This window comes from Euprymna scolopes, chromosome 3, assembly GCF_053919585.1.
Source record: "Euprymna scolopes isolate OS-2025 chromosome 3, ASM5391958v1, whole genome shotgun sequence".
NCBI lineage: Eukaryota > Metazoa > Mollusca > Cephalopoda > Sepiida > Sepiolidae > Euprymna > Euprymna scolopes.
The window spans coordinates 78,560,361-78,581,663 of record NC_136484.1 but is presented as its reverse complement, the minus strand read 5'-3'; the positions used below and the strand labels follow the sequence as shown (position 1 = coordinate 78,581,663).

General features: G+C 28.3%; 1 protein-coding gene across 2 annotated transcripts in view; it reads left to right on the top strand.

Moving 5' to 3' along the window:
• The window catches only part of LOC145256446 (uncharacterized), a 237,487-nt gene extending 226,456 nt beyond the window's left edge, over positions 1–11,031 (top strand). Inside the window, exons 2-3 of one of the 2 annotated variants that reach the window (XM_080115372.1) lie at positions 2,100–2,222; positions 5,652–11,031. In XM_080115372.1, the coding sequence (XP_079971498.1) occupies positions 6,147–10,559 (4,413 nt within the window). In that variant the 5' untranslated portion in view covers positions 2,100–2,222; positions 5,652–6,146 and the 3' untranslated portion in view covers positions 10,560–11,031. The remainder of the gene's footprint in view (positions 1–2,099; positions 2,223–5,651) is intronic. The other variant, XM_080115361.1, reaches the window with a different exon arrangement.
• Positions 11,032–21,303: the final 10,272 nt, after the last annotated feature.

Here is a 21,303-nt window from a genome sequence, read left to right as displayed (position 1 = left end):
ACAAGTTTTTTTATCTTTTATTCGCAGTTTCGTGTTAGGGGTGTAAAAAATTCTTACAAAAATTCTGATACACCTAGCCAAGCTCAACAATAATTATTGGAGCTTATACAATAGGACAGAAAGAGTATGAAATGAAGACACAAAACTATATATTGGTAGATATAGAATGGATCTTTGTTTTTTTGTTTTTTCTTACAAGGTGGCCACCACTTATCAAGGCTCGGAAGCCACTCAGGAATAAGGGTTATTGTAAGTACAGTACGTTAGTGTGGACATTTAGAGTTTCTACTTAAGAGGGCGGTTCATCAGGAATTTGTTTACGTTGGACTTGAAGACATCCGAGTTGTAGTCAGGAGGGAAGCAGGCAGACGGAATAGAGCTCCACAGACATGCAGTTTTAAGAAAGAAGCTTTGTTCATGGAATCTACGTTTTGATTTAGACATAGATAAAGAGTGGGGAAAGTTTTTGACAGTGGATTCAGCTGGACGGGTGTTTTTTGTAAAAGATTGGCAAGGGGGGACCAGACATTGGAGTTCAGACGAGCACCTGCAATGGAAATAAAGATAAAAAGATAGGCTTGCAACGTCTCTTCTGTGGGAGAGAGGTTGCAGGGAAGAGAAAAGGGCATCCCCCACTAAGCCACAAAGTCTATTTTGTACTCTGTCAAGGCAGGATAGGCTGTTTTTAGCAGCTCCTGCCCAGATATGACAGCAGTATTCCATTCTTGGACGTACTTGGCTTTTATATAGATAGAGAATTGCATCAGTAGTGAGATATCTTCTGGAGCGGTAGAAGGATTCCACCATCTTTCCAGCGACCTTGGCAACAGACTTGATGTACGTGTTCCATTTCAGATCAGGAGTAAAGGTCAAGCCCAGAAACTTGTCAAGACATGGGGCTTCCCCTAGACAAGAGCCATCCATTTCAATTGATGCCACATGGGGATCAGAGCGTTCTTGATGTAAAGATAGGAGTTTGGTTTTAGATGCATTAAAGGTAACGAGCCACATCTTCCCCCACTGAACCACTCGTTCAAGATCAGAGGGGAGAGAATCAGAGAGAACTTTGTCATTTACAGCCTTTGATGTGTTGCTGTGGATGGTCGGGTCATCAGCATAGATGTCAACAAATGATTTAAGTATGTGTTTAGGGAGATCATTGATGTATATCAGGAAGAGAGTTGGGCCCAGGATGGACCCTTGAGGGACTCCAGCATTAATACTGCAGGCCTCCGATTTTTGTCCATCAACCACTACTCTTATGAGCCTATCAGAGAGAAATGATTTAATGATAGAGAGAATTCCAGTTATACCGTAGCTGGAAATCTTGTGAAGTAGGCCTTTATGCCATACCTTGTCGAAAGCCTTTTATATGTCAAGAGCAATTGGCCTGGAAAGGAAGCCTTTGTCAAGAGATTCACTAATCCTATAAGATATAACCGTTAGCACATCTGCGGTAGATCTTGCAGAACGGAAACCATATTGTGTGTCACTAAGAAGGTTATTTCTGCTGAGGTGGTTGACTATTTATCTATTTAATATGGATTCCAGCAACTTACTCACGACACACAGGAGACTTATTGGTCTGTACTGAGAGGGAGATGACTTATCACCTGAGTTCTTAAATACAGGGCATACTGATGAGGTTTTCCAAGGTGTTGGAAAGCACTTCTCCTAAAGGCAACGTTTAAACAGTTTCATAAGTATGAGAACAAGTTCTGGTTGAAGCTTTCTAACACTATAATTGGGATGCCGTCAGGGCCAGTAGCTTTACTGGAATCAAGGTTCTTGATTAGCTTGGCGACCTCATGCACAGATATTTGTATGTTACCTAACGTGTTCTGTGTTATAGAAGGAAATATGGGGAGTTGATGACCTTCGTCGCATAGGGTAGAATTAGCTGCAAAGTTCTTGGCAAATAGTTTGGCCTTGTCTGAAGCTGAGGATATAACCTCTAGTCTGTTGATAATGATTGGGATAGAACGCACACTTCTGTTTAAGGTCCTGTTTGCTATTTGCCAAAACTTGTGGGAACCAAGCCGCTGAGCAGCTACTTTGGATTTAACAGGCTCTCTTGCATTTTTATTACTCTTTTACAGTGGTTGCTGGCGTTCCTGAAAGCAGCTTTAGTCTCAGTGCATCTATTACGTTGGTAGCTATGGAAAAAGTGATTTCTATGCATGATGGCAGCAGCACATTCTGGGGAGAACCATGGCTGGCTGGTAGGTTTTTGTTGGAATTTTTTAGATGGTATGAATCGGTCTATGCCTACAATTAACCATTCCTTCAAATCTGATACTATAGAGGACACATCATTTTTAAACATGGAATGCAGAGGTAGATCAGATATAAATGTACGGAAGCTATCCCAGTCAGCCATGGAGTATCGGTATACAGTACGGTGGAGGGGTACGTCTGGGGACTTATTACATTTCATTTTTATCTTAACTGATACGACGGAGTGGTCAGAGGATCGTAGAGGAGAAAGAACGGAACATGAACATAGCTCAGGGGAAGTTGAGAGAAAAAGGTCTAGGAGGCTTGCATATTGACTTGTAGTATCAGGCACATGGCTGGGCTCGCGAACAATCTCAGTGAGGTCATAAGCAATGGCAAAATTGTGACAGAACCTCCCCTGATCGTCCTTCTTATTTGAGTGGGTCAGCTATTCCACGTTATGGACGTTGAAGTCACCACAGATGTGAATGTTAGCCGAGGGGTGTGCAGACAGGATGTGGTCTATTTTCTCAGATATGTTCTTAAAGACAGTAACTCCGCTGTTGTGGGGCCGATAGAGGGCAAATATAAATGCAATGGTGTAAGCAAGTGCAACCCGGAAGAACATATAAGGTAAATTAGGATCTTCTCTAGAAATATCCCTGCCACATGGGAAGCCATCTTTAATGTAGGCACATATTCCATGCCCATGGCGATCTTGGGTGTCAGATTTAGATGTTAAGTTAGAGTATCTGTTAATTATGAACTCATCTAGGAAAGTGGTCGGCCCTATTCCAGTTTCGCTTAGAAAGAATATGTCTGGTGTCGTTTCCTGTAATTGGGTTTCAACCTCTGGAAGGTTGAAACGTAGACCCCTGATGTTGGAGAAGGAGACATGGTAGTAGAGGTCTACGTTGGAAGATGGGGTTCTAGGTTATTCGAGTTTTTTTTTCTGGAGATGTTTCATGTTGAGGTTTTGGGATTTGTGATAATGCATGGTCCAGAGTCCATTCACCAAATGGCAATACAGCAGTCCCAGTACATTGCGCCTGCTGAAAGGACAGCCTCCTTAGCGGTTAATCCAAGGTTCGGGTCTCTGACTATCAGGCGGATAACGTCAGCCCAGACAAAACGTTTACCCTTACTAGTGACATGGCCACAAGGATAGACATAGAGACAGAAAAATTTCCGACATCTCAGACTACTGTTTACCAAGTACTACCGACCTTTAAAGCAGCTTTTTCTTCACCCTTTGTCAGAAAAATCACTCATTTGCATGAGGAATGAGGGACAAAAAAGGAAAAGCGAGAGTTACTGGAGCTGTCGATAACACATCCACTGTATTATCTATTCTCCATTAAACAAAAAAGGTGGCGATGGGTAGAAGGGACTTATTAATATCTACTTAGTAAGAGTCCGGGGCTCAATTATCAATTCAGGAAGATAATCTACCCTCCCATATTAATAGGTGGATGTTTTGGCATTATATATCTCGAGTATGAAATCTTCGAGCTTCACCTTATAATTAAAATCGAATAATTAACTTTTATCAATTTGTGAAGTCGGCTTAATATTAATTTACATTTGAGTTTAGATAATTATTCAAGATTTTTATTTGGGAGGTTCTCGTTTACATAGGTGACATTTTTTTTCTTTCCGTTTTACATGTAACAAGACGATATTGGTTAACAGCATATTTGACAAAGATTAGAACAGAACAAAAAAGCAAGGCAAGACAGGTAAAATTTAGTTACGAGTTTTTAAGTCAAAGTTGTAATAAGAAAACAGTTAGCAGTAATTAGTACAAATTAGGTTCAAAAGTTGGAAACATTTTTAACCTTAGATGAAGAGTCTGGAAACAGCGACTACCCTTTATTAGGGTCATATCGGAAGTGGGAACCTAGCAGACTCATTCTAGCTACATAAGGATATGGTGGGCGTTGTGTGTGTATTTTGGAGGCGGGGTGGGTAATGCTTTTATTTATTCTTTATTTTATTTTATTCCTTTGTCTATTTTTCTTCTTTTTTTTTTTTTTGCTTTATCTATCGGGATTGAAATCTTCGAGCTTCACCTATAATATTACCTATATATTGCCGCATATTACCTTTCAGTTTTACACTCCCCCCTCCCCAAATTATAAGCGAATTTATAGCCGCCATATGCCGTTTAGGTGACACTAATCAAAATCAAAATTACCCACTCCATAAAAAATAGACACCCCCACAAACCGTTAAAAACATTACCACGCAGCAACAATACACCCCCTATTTAACCATAATACATATACCCCTGAATCTCAATACTATGTTAAAGACCATATATAATCTTATATATCATACTATATATAACAAGCTTCTCCTTATTTATTTAGAATTCAATAAAGCTTCCTCCAACATTCTATAATTCCTCTTAATCTCTTTCGTCCCTAATGAACCTTACGCTAGACCCCGCATCTTCCCCATGCTACCTAGCACCTTCTCTACTCTCCTGATGAGAAGCATTAGGCTTCGAAATACCCCGGCATAAAGGGTCCCTTCTATCCCCAAATTTTGCCTGTATTCCATTATTCAATAAATGATCCATTCTATATCTACCAATATATAGTTTGTGTCTTCATTTCATACTCTTGTTGTCCTATTATATATATATATATATATATATATATATATATATATATATATATATATATATATATATATATATATATATATATATTTGATTGTATTATATATATATTTGATTGTATTGGTTGGTTCCGTGCAATTAAGTAGTGCAATTAATTAGGTAGTCAAATCTCATCACTCAAACGACACTGAATTTCCTCAATATTTTTTCGACTGTGACTCGTCTACTAATAATTAACGGTGTATTATAAGGCGCTTATATAAATGAAATGAGACAGAATAAGTTAATCTCCAACTTAGAGTTTATTGATTCAGATGCATTTCCATAATTTGTTCTGCTTTCATTTACACTACGGATCGAACACAAAGACAATTATAGTAGTGTACAATCAATGTGTGTAGATCAAGTTTTATAATTTCTGACATTATTTCTTTTGTAAATGAGGTTAGTTGTTAATTATCACTTGTATTTAACGGCACTTCCATAATGATCATAGCAATTTATCATAATGATTGCATAAAGTTTGAAAAAAGTTTTACTTAAATGATTGTGAAATTCTGAGTTAGGGTTTTACTTCAAGAATCACTAATCATATTTCCATATTATACTTTAATATGAAAATCAATCAATATTCATATTATACTTTAAATCGTTCAAAAATGTTTTCAAGTTATACAATAATATTAACGTACAACGTAATTTTAAAACATTTACATTTGATTAATAATTTAGCAGTTTTGCATTTAATGTTTTTATTACAAGTTTTTTGTGAATGCTTTAATAACCTGAATTTTCTTTTCTTTTGTAGATACATTTCTAAAGCAAAGCATCAGTTACCATAAGAAAGCAGTCTCAAATGAATAAAACTTAAAACAAAATTCCAAAACTAATTACGCATTCACTTTAAAACAAATCAGTTTGCTCCCTTTCTATTCATCTACTGCTGACATGCTTTCATCGCGAGTATATCATTAAACCTTTACTTTCTTGAATTGAAAACGCCACCTATGAGCTAAGACATTTGTTATTTTTAAATCTTATGTTCTTTTCATACTGATTCTGCCTAAACTATTAGCAGTTGTGTTTGGATTTGATTCGCCCAGCAACTGATGATAAGTAGAAAATGCTGCATTACAACATGCGCAGAAACAGGATTTGAAACATTATTTGAAAAGAAATATGATTTAATTTGAAAAGAAATATGATTTAATTTGAAAAGAATGTGAAACTGAAAAAATATAGACGAAGAGGATTTAACTAGAATAAAGAGAATAATATGAACTCAACGAAAAATTGAAAAAAAATGGATCAGGCAAGGATGTACTCAGGTGCTCACTGTGACCAATACATTTTCAAATATCATTCGCTTGAAGATGCTCCATTACTGCTGCTGAACCAGACACGTGATATTGTGCGCTACGGTCCGCTCGCTCCATATATGTCACTTGGTAAAGAAAGCTTTAATATTCCGCTTTTCAATATTAAATCATGCCGTGTACCAGAGTGGTCATATAATAACTTACCTCTGCAGCCAAAAAATGTTTTTTGCAGTCCTGCAATACTGTCTGATCGTCATAATAACGAGTATTGCCAATCACAACTTTTACTTCAGTCTAACTTGTTCCCTTGTGACAGACAAGAGTGGATGGGAAGATCATTTATACCTTTGCTTACGAGACCATTGTCACCTGCAGTTTCTTGTCGTAGTGATTTCATCGCCGACCAACTCACCAGCGATAAAACAGGTTCACATTCAGAAGTATATGAACCAAGTAATACATCCAAACTAGCATCGATGCAATCGGAATATGATATTTGCTGTATGCAAACCCCAAATAAACATTCAGAAAACATCCATCCACCGAAAAATGTGAACGATAAATCAGAATGGATACCAATGGAAACGCGCAATGGTTTTAACTTTGTTCCAAATCAGGTGTCATTAGACAACAACAACATCAAAAGCAATGATATGCAAAGCAGTTTCTATAATTCGCCGTCGGATTTTCATGACAAAGGGTCAAGTCAAAAACACACTCATCTTGCACTGATAACAAACAAGGCAGAAGAACCATTGAATTTGATTGTTGACGCGAACCACAGTTCAAATCAAATACCTTCATCGTCAACCTCATCGTTATCTATATCATCGTCTTCTTCATTTGTATCAGCGCCAATACCAAAATCATCATCTTCATCTTTATCATCATCACCGTCCTCCTCCTCCTCCTCCTCTTCATCATCATCAATAACATCATCTCATCCATTATCAGTTTCCGCATTATCACAATCGTCACGCTCGCCGACGTCTTCTATTGCATCAGACACTGTTCGTCGTCACACAAATATATTAGATCCGCGATATTCACATATTGCCAACCGTGTTTGTAGTAACGTGCGCTGTGATTACTGCTCAAATGATTTCTCAAAACACGATTCCGATAATCAAGCGCGCAACAACAAACTTATAAAGAACTTAAAAGAAAGGGAAGTTTATCAAAATTCTAATCCTAACACGATTGCTGACATTAATCAAAGCTTCAGCTGTGATAAGATTGTCCATAGTGCACAAAAAATACCTAAAGATCCGCTTGATAACCAAAACATACGTTCGGAGACGGCTTCTTCTCGCAACTCAGAAAATGGTTCCGAATATTTCAATAGATTGAACCAAAAACAATCAAATGATTATTATCAGTCAACAATGCGCCGCATTCGTGAAAAGGAAGGATGTTCTTCTACGAACCAAATGACTGATAGCAGAAAGAATGGCATCCAAGACCATCTGAATCTATCCCTTCAGACTTCTGCAGAGAAAGATAGCACTGCATCTGACAGGACGAATCAAAAACTCTATGCTGCTACCGGTATAGGATATGGACGGGAAGAATTCGCACCTCACATACAAAGAGAATCCAAACTTTCGTACCTCAACCAATACCAGGCTGAATCTGCTGATGACTCTAATCTTCAAACTGTTAATAATATTGGTTTACATAGAAATGTTCACATTGATATGTCATCGCGTGTGACCCGTGTATCTCCTATTGGCTGGAAAGATAAAGAGTATTCAGCCTTTAAAAATGCCGCTTTTCGTCCTATTCAGCGTGAAAGAGATGATCGCTATGTTTATCGGAGTGAAGAATTACACCGTGTAAAAATAGGCGAAAAGAATTGTGTTTGCGCTTTTGGTGTTACCAACCCAATAGAAAATCATAATGCTGTTGCAAATCGTAAAGGAAGTACGGTTATTATTAATGCGTATAATGACATTCCAAAGTCATCTGAGCATGTAATTAACTCTAATAGGAAAGAACTGAATTGGGACAAATACAAGGAGAAATACCCTCCGTTTAAGAGACGACCGGTAAGAATATTAATAGGATCGTCACAAATCGATAAAGGCATGGTGAATCGAAACGTTTCAACCACTAACAGAGGAGAAAGCCGACCATCTATTAGGCGATCCTATCCGATACAACAGACTGAACATTCTTTGATAGTTCATCAACAGAATGAAACATATCTTAATCAACCAATTCCTTTAGCTAGTCTTCATGGCAAAGATAGTTCAGACGACGACAGATACAACCAAAAACGTTGCATCGCTACAACTAGAAATCTGTGTGAATTCAATCCACTAAGTATAGCTGCCTTCAATAAGCGTGTGAATGGTCAATTGGAAGACAATTCATCTCTTAATAAGCCCAATACACATAATGCTGTATCCTGCTCTTCTTCTCTACCAAATGATTTAGATCAAGTCAATCGATACTTTACAGAGCAGCGTTTGTCTGTTTCGGATCACGAAATCAATGCACCTTCCAATATGTCTTACCATCCATATAGACCGAGATCATTATTTAGATCGACGTCTCCTGAACAATCCTTACATAATCAAAACTCGCAGGAGAAAAATAAAACGACGACTAAAATAATAAAGAAACATTCTTCATTTCCTCGTTTCAACCCTGATAGAAAATTGACTCACACAAAACCAACGAGAATATTAGAAGAACCGATAACTGATTCTAGCGAATGTGATATTCACGCTCATCCTGCTCAAAATGACGAGAATAGCAATGATAACATAACAAATCAAGCAAACTTTCCTCATAATCAAAAACCGGTTGATGAAAATCCACAATGCAAGCTTCAAACGGTGATTGATAGTATTGTTTTACCTCAGAAGGCTTCCGTCAACTCTACCCATTCTATGGAAACGCATTCACATATATGGAATAAAGAAGGCTCCAATTGTTCTCAAACTGTGCGACTGGGAATGCATAACAATAGAAACAAGGATTTATTGAATAATGATAACAACAACAACAACAACAACAACAATAATAATAATAATAATAATAATAATAATAATAATAATAATAATAATAATTGTGATAATAGTTCGTTGGTTGCATCACAACAAGTCATAAACAAACAGGCTCAGTCTCATTCTGAATTGTTAAGTCAATCTGATATTGGAAGATCTGTGTGCCTTGATTCACGTAATGAAGATACTATTTTAAGGACAGATAGAATTACAAGTGATGACATTTCTTCGACTGATTCAGTTGTGCCTTTAACAACATTAAGTAGCAGATTTGTTAGTAACAATAAAGCAGCCAATTCCAATACCGAAAGTAATGTTGACGTAGTCGTATCCGATTCCTCGGAAATTGTAAATGACAATGTAAATAGTCTGCCTCAATGCGTATACTGTGAAAGCACATTTTCATCAACAGAACTTTTACAGGAACATTTAAAGACACACATGGTTAGTGCTCCCTATCAGTGTTCGCACTGTGACTTAGGTTTTGTCTCCAGAGCTAGATTACTACGTCATGTACAGTTACATATGAATGCGAAGCCATATAAATGCGAAGAATGCAAGAATTTGTTTAGCACAGTAACAGCTTTCCATAGACATTTACACTCTAAAAAGCACAGCGGAAAAAGCTTATTTAAGTGTAAGGAATGTGGTCTTTCATTCATCAATGAAACTTATGCCAATCTACACTACAAAACACACACCGGTGAGCACCCATTCCAGTGTGAACAATGTGGAAACATATTTGCCTGCAAAAATAATCTAAAAAATCATATCATGACGCATACAGGCGAAAAACCTTATCAATGCGTTCATTGTGCCAAGCGTTTTGTGACGAATTTCTCTCTAAAAGTGCATATTCGTACGCATACCAAGGAGTATCCATATAGGTGTGACATCTGCAACAAACGTTTCCTTTGTAGTTCAAATATGGCGAGTCACCTGCGGACGCACACAGGTGAAAAGCGACATCAGTGTTATAAATGTGGCAAGTTTTTGTCAAGCTGGTCAGGATTGCAAGGCCATCAGCGAACACACACTAAAGAATGTCCATTCACTTGTGATCGCTGCAACAAGTCTTTTTCCAGTAAGTTTTCGTTACGAATCCATCAAAGAATCCACAATGGTGAGAATCCACACAAATGTAAATACTGTGATAAATGCTTTTCAAATAGTTCGAATCTTCAACGGCATTTACGAACACATACTGGCGAGAAACCATATAAATGCACGTTCTGCAGCAAAACGTTTTGCAGCAGCACGTATCTAAAGTCGCATATTCGAACCCATACAGGGGAAAAACCTCATACTTGTCAAATTTGTGGCAAAGGTTTCTCAAATACGTCTTGCTTCAAACAACACGTTAAGAAGCACGAGAAAGTGTGATATTTCTCTGTTTTAATGTAATAGACAAAAAAAAACGACTAAAATAGAACGAACGAATGCGTTTTTATGACAATATTTTACGTAAATAATAGAACAGCAAAACGTATTTAAAGAATATTACATTCTGTACATTATTTGCATAAAACGTATTTAAAGAATATTTAGGTCAACCAACACAAAAATTGAATCTTCTCTAATTAAAATGTAATTTTTAAAAGTTTTGTGTTTGTGTGAATACACTTCAAAATCAGTAATTTACTTCTAATGAACTTTACACGTTCCTTATTTGAACAATGTTCTTTAAAAATTCTGTTGTGATTATAAACTGTTTTATTTGTGACATGTTCGATTTTAAGTCATAATCCTTCTCTTTATTTCAACTCTTGTGCATTTCAATATTTTCTGATTTCTGAATATAAAATAATGTAATGATGTTCTGAGTTTACTTGAATAAACATTTTTATTCATGCGATCGTTTCTTCCTATTGCAAAACATAATTATTTTGTTACTAATAAACTCAACACATGTTTCAAAGTTTTACTCAGTGACTTTAACAACAAATAAAACCCAGAGAAATTAAAAAGCCTAACTAAATTAAAATTAAAAAACTAACTTCAAACTAATATTTTACTTGATTTTTACTTTTCAACAAAAAGTACAAATTCAAGCTGCATCAGAGAAAAAAATTCAAACAATAGGAAAAAAAAACTCGAAAAAACATTTGTCTTCAAATACAAAAAATTAATCCAAGCCCAAGATTTTCATATCCTTTTTGTCAGCAAGAACATACACTCGAGTTTAAACAGATAAGAAAAGTTTCAACCCGCGTTCCTTACTTTTTTCTTCTTTTTTTTCGGTTTTCTTTTACTTCCAACTGCGATACATGGTTCCCTACTCACTTCCGGTTTTTCTTGACTTATTGTATGTGATTAAGAAAAAATATGTTATTAATAAATATTTGATTAAAAAAAGTATGATGAAAAAATGTGTAAGAAATGCTGGGCTGATTTTTTTGTAATTTCACATAAATGCACGTCATGTGCCTAAAAATATTCTTATTAGATACGTTTTATTTCGAAATGCTTCCAAATAGTATCGAAAAAATTCGATTAAACAAAGAAAATTTCGATTTTGACAAAAAGGGACAGACAAAAGGAACTGATGTATAAGATCAAAAGTATGTTCTTTGATAAGGAAGATAATGATACTTGACTTTTGCGTTTTAAACTTTAACTCAAACCATTATACAAAATATTTTTATAAAATTGATAGGTTCTTTAGAGTGCAATGTAAACTGCAAAATATATTGTGGATTAAGTCACTAGGGAGAAACATGTGAATCTTATTCCCGGTGCAGCACGATGGGTTCCGTACAGAAGCAGACAATAACACGATTTAGTTAATAATGAGTGAATTCACCGATTTCGATGACAATAAATGCATTGGAAGTGATTCTCATTCAATACTGGCCAACCTCGGGTCTGGCTTCTAGTAAAAAATAAGTTTATAAGTAAGAAATAGTAATATTAAGAAATAAATATGTTAATCACGTATTTATTAGTAATAAATACTTTAGAACTAAATGAATATGTGATAATAAAAAAAACATCTAATGAAGAAATAGTTTTTAGATGAACCAGCAAGGACACGCGGTGCAGTGGTTAGAATACTTGGAAAAATCAAACAAGTAAAAGTTTGAAGCTTGAAAGTTCAATTTTCAGTGCGAAAAATACGAATTACTTAGGACCTCTATCCAGTCATGGCTGACGGAACGTCCAATTACCAAGTTCGGCAGAAACAATCCTGAGTTCGACAGAATACACCTGAAGAAGGTCGGAGGTTACATCGACCGATAGTGTTATCTGTACAAAGTTGAGAACAGTAGTCCGAAGAATCTAAATAATACGATTTCAATTTCTTATTCCACATTTTTTCTTAATCACATTTACTGTGAAATTATATTTATTTTCATGCTGAAATATTTATTTCATATGTTAAATTTTATTATCACATTCACATTTTTTCATTTCTTTAAATAACATGTATTTCCTAATCACATATTTATATTTTAAAGGTATTTAGTTCTAAATCCCATATTTAATTTTTACTAACATATATATTTCGAAATCAAATTTTATATATTTAAATACATAAGACGTAAACAAGAAATAAATATTTTGAGACATAACATTTGGATAAATAAATGAAAAGTCAGTTAAAATAAAATTGTGAACTCGAAATATATATGTGCTTAATAGATGGCATATCTTAATAAGAAAAAATAAGAATTAGAAATAAATAGCTGAATAAGAAATTAATATGTGAATATAAGTAAATATGTGAATAAGAAATAAATATTGGGTGGAGAAAAAAACAGGGATAAGAAATAGATATGTCATTGATATAGAAAAATGTAAATATTAAATAAATGTGATAAAGTAATACATAATAAATATGTGACCATCAAATAAATATGTGACCATCAAATAAATATGTGACCATTAAATAAATATGTGACCATTAAATAAATATGTGACTATGAAATAAATATGTGACTATGAAATAAATATGTGACCATCAAATAAATATGTGACTATGAAATAAATATGTGACTATCAAATAAATATGTGACCATCAAATAAATATGTGACCATTAAATAAATATGTGACCATTAAATAAATATGTGACTATGAAATAAATATGTGACTATGAAATAAATATGCGACCATGAAATAAATATGTGACCATCAAATAAATATGTGACTATGAAATAAATATGTGACTATGAAATAAATATGTGACTATGAAATAAATATGTGAATATGAAATAAATATGTGAATATGAAATAAATATGTGACCATCAAATAAATATGTGACTATGAAATAAATATGTGACTATGAAATAAATATGTGACTATGAAATAAATATGTGACCATGAAATAAATATGTGAATATGAAATAAATATGTGACCATCAAATAAATATGTGAATATGAAATAAATATGTGAATATGAAATAAATATGTGACCATCAAATAAATATGTGACTATGAAATAAATATGTGACCATCAAATAAATATGTGACTATGAAATAAATATGTGACCATCAAATAAATATGTGAATATCAAATAAATATGTGAATATGAAATAAATATGCGACCATGAAATAAATATGTGACCATCAAATAAATATGTGACTATGAAATAAATATGTGAATATGAAATAAATATGTGACCATCAAATAAATATGTGACCATTAAATAAATATGTGACTATGAAATAAATATGTGAATATGAAATAAATATGTGACTATGAAATAAATATGTGACTATCAAATAAATATGTGACTATGAAATAAATATGTGACTATGAAATAAATATGTGACTATGAAATAAATATGTGACCATGAAATAAATATGTGAATATGAAATAAATATGTGACCATCAAATAAATATGTGAATATGAAATAAATATGTGAATATGAAATAAATATGTGACCATCAAATAAATATGTGACTATGAAATAAATATGTGACCATCAAATAAATATGTGACTATGAAATAAATATGTGACTATGAAATAAATATGTGACCATCAAATAAATATGTGAATATCAAATAAATATGTGAATATGAAATAAATATGCGACCATGAAATAAATATGTGACCATCAAATAAATATGTGACTATGAAATAAATATGTGAATATGAAATAAATATGTGACTATGAAATAAATATGTGCATATGAAATAAATATGCGACCATCAAATAAATATGTGAATATCAAATAAATATGTGAATATGAAATAAATATGTGACTATGAAATAAATATGTGACCATCAAATAAATATGTGACCATCAAATAAATATGTGAATAAGAAATAAATATGTGACCATCAAATAAATATGTGAATATGAAATAAATATGTGAATATGAAATAAATATGTGACTATGAAATAAATATGTGACCATCAAATAAATATGTGAATATGAAATAAATATGTGAATATGAAATAAATATGTGACTATGAAATAAATATGTGACTATGAAATAAATATGTGAATATGAAATAAATATGTGAATATGAAATAAATATGTGACTATGAAATAAATATGTGACTATGAAATAAATATGTGACCATCAAATAAATATGTGACCATCAAATAAATATGTGACTATGAAATAAATATGTGACTATTAAATAAATATGTGAATATGAAATAAATATGTGAATATGAAATAAATATGCGACTATCAAATAAATATGTGAATATGAAATAAATATGTGACTATGAAATAAATATGTGACTATGAAATAAATATGTGACCATCAAATAAATATGTGAATATGAAATAAATATGTGAATATGAAATAAATATGTGACCATCAAATAAATATGTGAATATCAAATAAATATGTGAATATGAAATAAATATGTGACCATCAAATAAATATGTGACTATGAAATAAATATGTGACTATCAAATAAATATGTGACTATGAAATAAATATGTGACCATCAAATAAATATGTGAATATCAAATAAATATGTGAATATGAAATAAATATGCGACCATGAAATAAATATGTGACCATCAAATAAATATGTGACTATGAAATAAATATGTGAATATGAAATAAATATGTGACCATCAAATAAATATGTGAATATCAAATAAATATGTGAATATGAAATAAATATGTGAATATGAAATAAATATGTGACTATCAAATAAATATGTGAATATAAAATAAATATGTGACCATCAAATAAATATGTGAATATGAAATAAATATGTGAATATGAAATAAATATGTGACCATCAAATAAATATGTGAATATGAAATAAATATGTGACTATGAAATAAATATGTGACCATCAAATAAATATGTGAATATGAAATAAATATGTGACTATGAAATAAATATGTGACTATGAAATAAATATGTGACTATCAAATAAATATGTGACTATGAAATAAATATGTGACTATGAAATAAATATGGGACCATCAAATAAATATGTGACTATGAAATAAATATGTGACTATGAAATAAATATGTGACCATCAAATAAATATGTTACTATGAAATAAATATGTGACTATGAAATAAATATGTGACCATCAAATAAATATGTGAATATGAAATAAATATGTGAATATGAAATAAATATGCGACCATGAAATAAATATGTGACCATCAAATAAATATGTGAATATGAAATAAATATGTGAATATGAAATAAATATGTGACTATGAAATAAATATGTGACCATCAAATAAATATGTGAATATGAAATAAATATGTGAATATGAAATAAATATGTGACTATGAAATAAATATGTGACTATGAAATAAATATGTGAATATGAAATAAATATGTGAATATGAAATAAATATGTGACTATGAAATAAATATGTGAATATGAAATAAATATGTGACCATCAAATAAATATGTGAATAAGAAATAAATATGTGACCATCAAATAAATATGTGAATATGAAATAAATATGTGAATATGAAATAAATATGTGACTATGAAATAAATATGTGACCATCAAATAAATATGTGAATATGAAATAAATATGTGAATATTAAATAAATATGTGACTATGAAATAAATATGTGACTATGAAATAAATATGTGAATATGAAATAAATATGTGAATATGAAATAAATATGTGACTATGAAATAAATATGTGACTATGAAATAAATATGTGACCATCAAATAAATATGTGACCATCAAATAAATATGTGACTATGAAATAAATATGTGACTATTAAATAAATATGTGAATATGAAATAAATATGTGAATATGAAATAAATATGCGACTATCAAATAAATATGTGAATATGCAATAAATATGTGACTATGAAATAAATATGTGACTATGAAATAAATATGTGACTATTAAATAAATATGTGACTATCAAATAAATATGTGACTATAAAATACAGATTTGACTATCAAATAAAGATGTGACTATGAAATAAATATGTGACATTGAAATAAATATGTTCATGAGATTGATACTGGATTAAGAAATAAATGTGAATAAGTAAAATATATGTGAATTCTAAACATATACATGCATAACTTATGAATATGTCAGTAATTCATAAATATGATTTTTTTATTAGATTCGGAACAATATGTGATTAAGAAATAAATATTGGATTTAGTAATGATATGTGAATAAAAAATGTGAATGAAAAATGAATAGGTGATTAAGAAATGAATATTTGAATATATGATAAATATGTGAAAAAGTGTGAATAAAAAATAAATATGTTAATTTGAAAAAACAATATGTGAATAAACATGTGAACAAGGAATGAATATTAAGATAAGAAGTCAATATTCGATTAAGCAATAAGTCAATGTCAATTTTTAAAAATACGTGAATAAGAAATATTAATTGGACTAAATAAATGAAATGTGAATTAGTAAATTGAAGTTAAATGTGTACTTGAGAAAAATATATTAACGAAAAATAAATATGTGAATCAGAAATTATGCAGTGAATAATAAATTAATATGGAAATAAGAAAAAATACATAAATAAACAATAGATAAGTTAATAAGAGATTAATATGTTAATAAGTAATGAATATGTGATGAAGAAATAAATATGTTAATGAGAAAATAATATAGTAAGAAATAGGTGAGAAATGATGACTAATAAACAGTTAGACATTTCTCTACTCAAACATACCCGTTTATTTGTGTGTTTGTTTGTTTGTTTGTTTGTTTTTCTTTTCTTTACTCTCATGATTCTGGTCCTTTCCGCATTACTTTTGGCTTTTAAAACTTCCATATATAAATAAATATGTTTATTAGAAATAAATATGTAAATGAGAAAATAATATGCTATTATCAATAGTAATATGTTTATAACCATGTTAATAAGAATGTAATATGTTACCATTAAATAATTATGTTAATGAAGAAACGAATATGTTTCAGAAAGATATTATGTTAATAACAAACTAAAATGTAAATACAAAATTAATATTATGTAAATAACAAACTAAAATGTAAATACAAAATTAATATTATGTAAATAACAAACTAAAATGTGAATACAAAATCAATATTATGTCAATAACAAACTAAAATGTGAATACAAAATTAATATTATGTAAATAACAAACTAAAATGTAAATACAAATTAATATTATGTCAATAACAAACTAAAATGTGAATACAAAATTAATATGTTAATATTAAATAACTATGTGAAAAAATTAATTTTTATGAGAAATAATCTCTTACTAAAAACTTAACATTTTTATGAGAAATAAACACATGAGTAAAAAATCTATTAATAAAAAATGTTAAAAATAAAATTGTTTAATAAAAAATGTTAAAAATAAATTGTTTAATAAAAAATGTTAAAAATAAATTGTTTAATAAAAAATGTATATGTTTTTAAGTAATTTATATGTTATTAAAAAATATATATGTTAATAAGAAATATATATGTTATTAAGAAATATATATGTTATTAAGAAAAATAATATGTGAATGAGAAAATTACATGTTAATAACAAATAAATACGTTAAAAACAATTATAAGACATCAGTATTTTAATAAGAAATTAATACGTTAAATAATTATAATCTTAATAAGAAATTAATATATGAATAACAAATTATTATGTTAATAAGAAACTAATGTTAAAAAGATAAAATGATTGCATCAATAAAAATTTTAAATGTAAAATAAGAAATTAATATGCTTAAAGGAAATTAGGTTCATCAGAAATAAATGTAAATAAAAAATAAAAAAGTTATAAAGAAATTAATATGTTAATAAGTAATTCATATGTTAATAAGAAAACAATATATTATTAAGTGATTAATATGTTAACAAGAAAAAATATATGATAAAAATTACTATGTTAATAAGAAAAATATATTAATAAGTAATTAATATGTTAATAAGACAAAAATATTAATAAGTAATTAATATGTGAAAAGATATATCAATATAATTAATATGTGAAAAGATATATCATATATTAATAAAAAAATACGATATTAAGTACTTATTATCTTAATAAGAAAATATATATTAATAAATAGTATATATGTTAATAAGAAAAAATATATTCATAAGTAATTGATATGTTAATAAAAATATATAAATAAGTAATTAATATGTTAATAAGAAATAAATATATTAGTAAATAATTAATGCATTAATAAGAAAAATCTATTAAAAAGTAATACATATGTTAATAAGAAAACAATATATTAATAAGTAATTAATATGTTAATAAGAAAAAATATATTAATGAGTAATTAATATGTTAATAAGAAAATATATTAATAAGTAATTAATATGTTAATAAGAAAAAATATAAATAAGAAATAAATATGTTAATAAGAAATAAATATATTAGTAAATAATTAATAAGTAAATAAGAAAACTATATTAATAAGTAATTAATATGTTAATAAGAAAAATATAAATAACTAATTAATATGTTAATTAGAAATAAATATATTAGTCCATAATTAATATGTTAATAAGAAAAATATATTAATAAGCAATTTATATGTTATAAGAAAATATATTAATAAGTAATTTATATGTTCATAAGAAAAAAAAATTAATAAGTAATTAATACGTTAAAAAGAAAAATATATTAATAAGTAATCAATATGTTAATAAGAACTAATATATAAGTAATTAATATGTTAATAAGAAATGAATATATAAAAAAGTTATTTATATGTTAATAAGAAAATAATATATTAATAAGTAATTCATATGTACATAAGAAAACATATTAATAAGTAATTAATATGTTAATAAGAAATAAATATATTAGTAAGTAATTTATAGTTTAATAAGAAAAAATATATTAATAAGTAATTAATATGTTAAAAAAACATATATTTATAAGTAATTAATATGTTAATAATATAAAATATATTAACAAATAATAATTATGTTATGAAGAAAAATATATTAATAAGAACTTCATATGTTAATAAGATAAAATATATGAATAAGAAATTAATATGTTAATAAGAAAAATATATTAAAAAGTATTTTATATGCTAATAAGAAATTAATGTTAAAAAGATAAAATGATTGCATACATAAAAATTTCAAATGTAAAATATGAAATAAATATGTTTAACGGAAATTATGTTAATCAGAAATCAATAAAAAAACGTTTCCAAGCAATTAATATATAAATAATTAATTCATATGTTAATAAGAAAAAATATATTTATAAGTAATTAATATGTTATTAAGAAACAATGTATTAATAAGTAATTAATATGTAAATACGAAATATATATTAATAAGTAATTTATATATTAATAAGAAAAAATATATTCATAAATAGTTTTTATGTTAATATGAAAAACATATATGATTAAGTAATTCATATATTAATAAAATATATATTAATAAGATATTTATGTGATAATAAGAACACAATATTTAAACAAGTAAATAATATGTAAATACGAAAAATATATATAAATAAGTCATGCATATGTTAATAAGAAAAATATATTAATAAGTAATTTATATGTTAATAAGAAAAATATATCAATAATAATTTATATTTTGATGAGGAAAATATATTAGTAAGTTATTTATATGTTAATGAGAAAAATATATTAACAAGTAATTTATATGTTAATAAGAAAAAATATTAATAAGTAATAAATATATTAATAAGAAATAAATATATTAAAAAGTAATTAATATGTGAGTGAGTAAAAATATATTAATCAGTAATTAATATGTTAATTAAAAATACATCAGTAAGTAATTACTACGTGAAAAGAAAAAATATATTAATAAGTAATTACTATGTCAAAAAGAAAAAATATATTAATAAGAAATTAATATATTAATAAGAAACAAATATATAACTAAGAAATTGAGATGTTAATAAGAAAAAATATATTAATAAGAAATTAATATATTAATAAGAAAAATATATTAATTAGTAATTATTATGTTAATAAAAAATATATTGATAATAATCATTATGTTTATGAGGATAAAATAACAATAAGTACAATGTTAATAAGAAAAAAATATATGTTATTAAGTAATTACCATTGTTAACAAGAAAAATAAATTAATAAATAATTAACATAATTATAAGAAAATAATATATTAAGGAGAAATTAATATGTTAATAAAAAAATATATATATTAATAAGTAAATAATATTTTAAGAAGAAAATAATATCTTAATAAGTAAGTAATATGTTAATAAGAAAAAATATAATAAGTAATTAATATGTTAAAAAGAAACATATATTAATAAGTAAGTAATATGTTAATAAGGAAAATATATTATTACATAATTTATATGTTAATAAGAAAAAATATATAAGTAAGTAATACATGTTAAAAAGAAAAATATATTAGTAAACGTACTGTGTTTATAAGAAGAATATATTAATTAGTAATTAATATGTTAATAAGAAAAATATATTAATGAGTAATTAATTTTTTAATAAGAAAAAATCTAATAATAAGTAATTAATATGTTAAAAAGACACATATATTAATAATAATAATATATTAATTAGTATTATGTTAATAAGAAAATATATTGATAAGTGCATAAAATGTTAATGAGAAAAAAATATATTAAAAAGTAATTACTATGTTTATAAAAATATATTAATAAGTAATTCATATGTTATTACGAAAAATATATTAA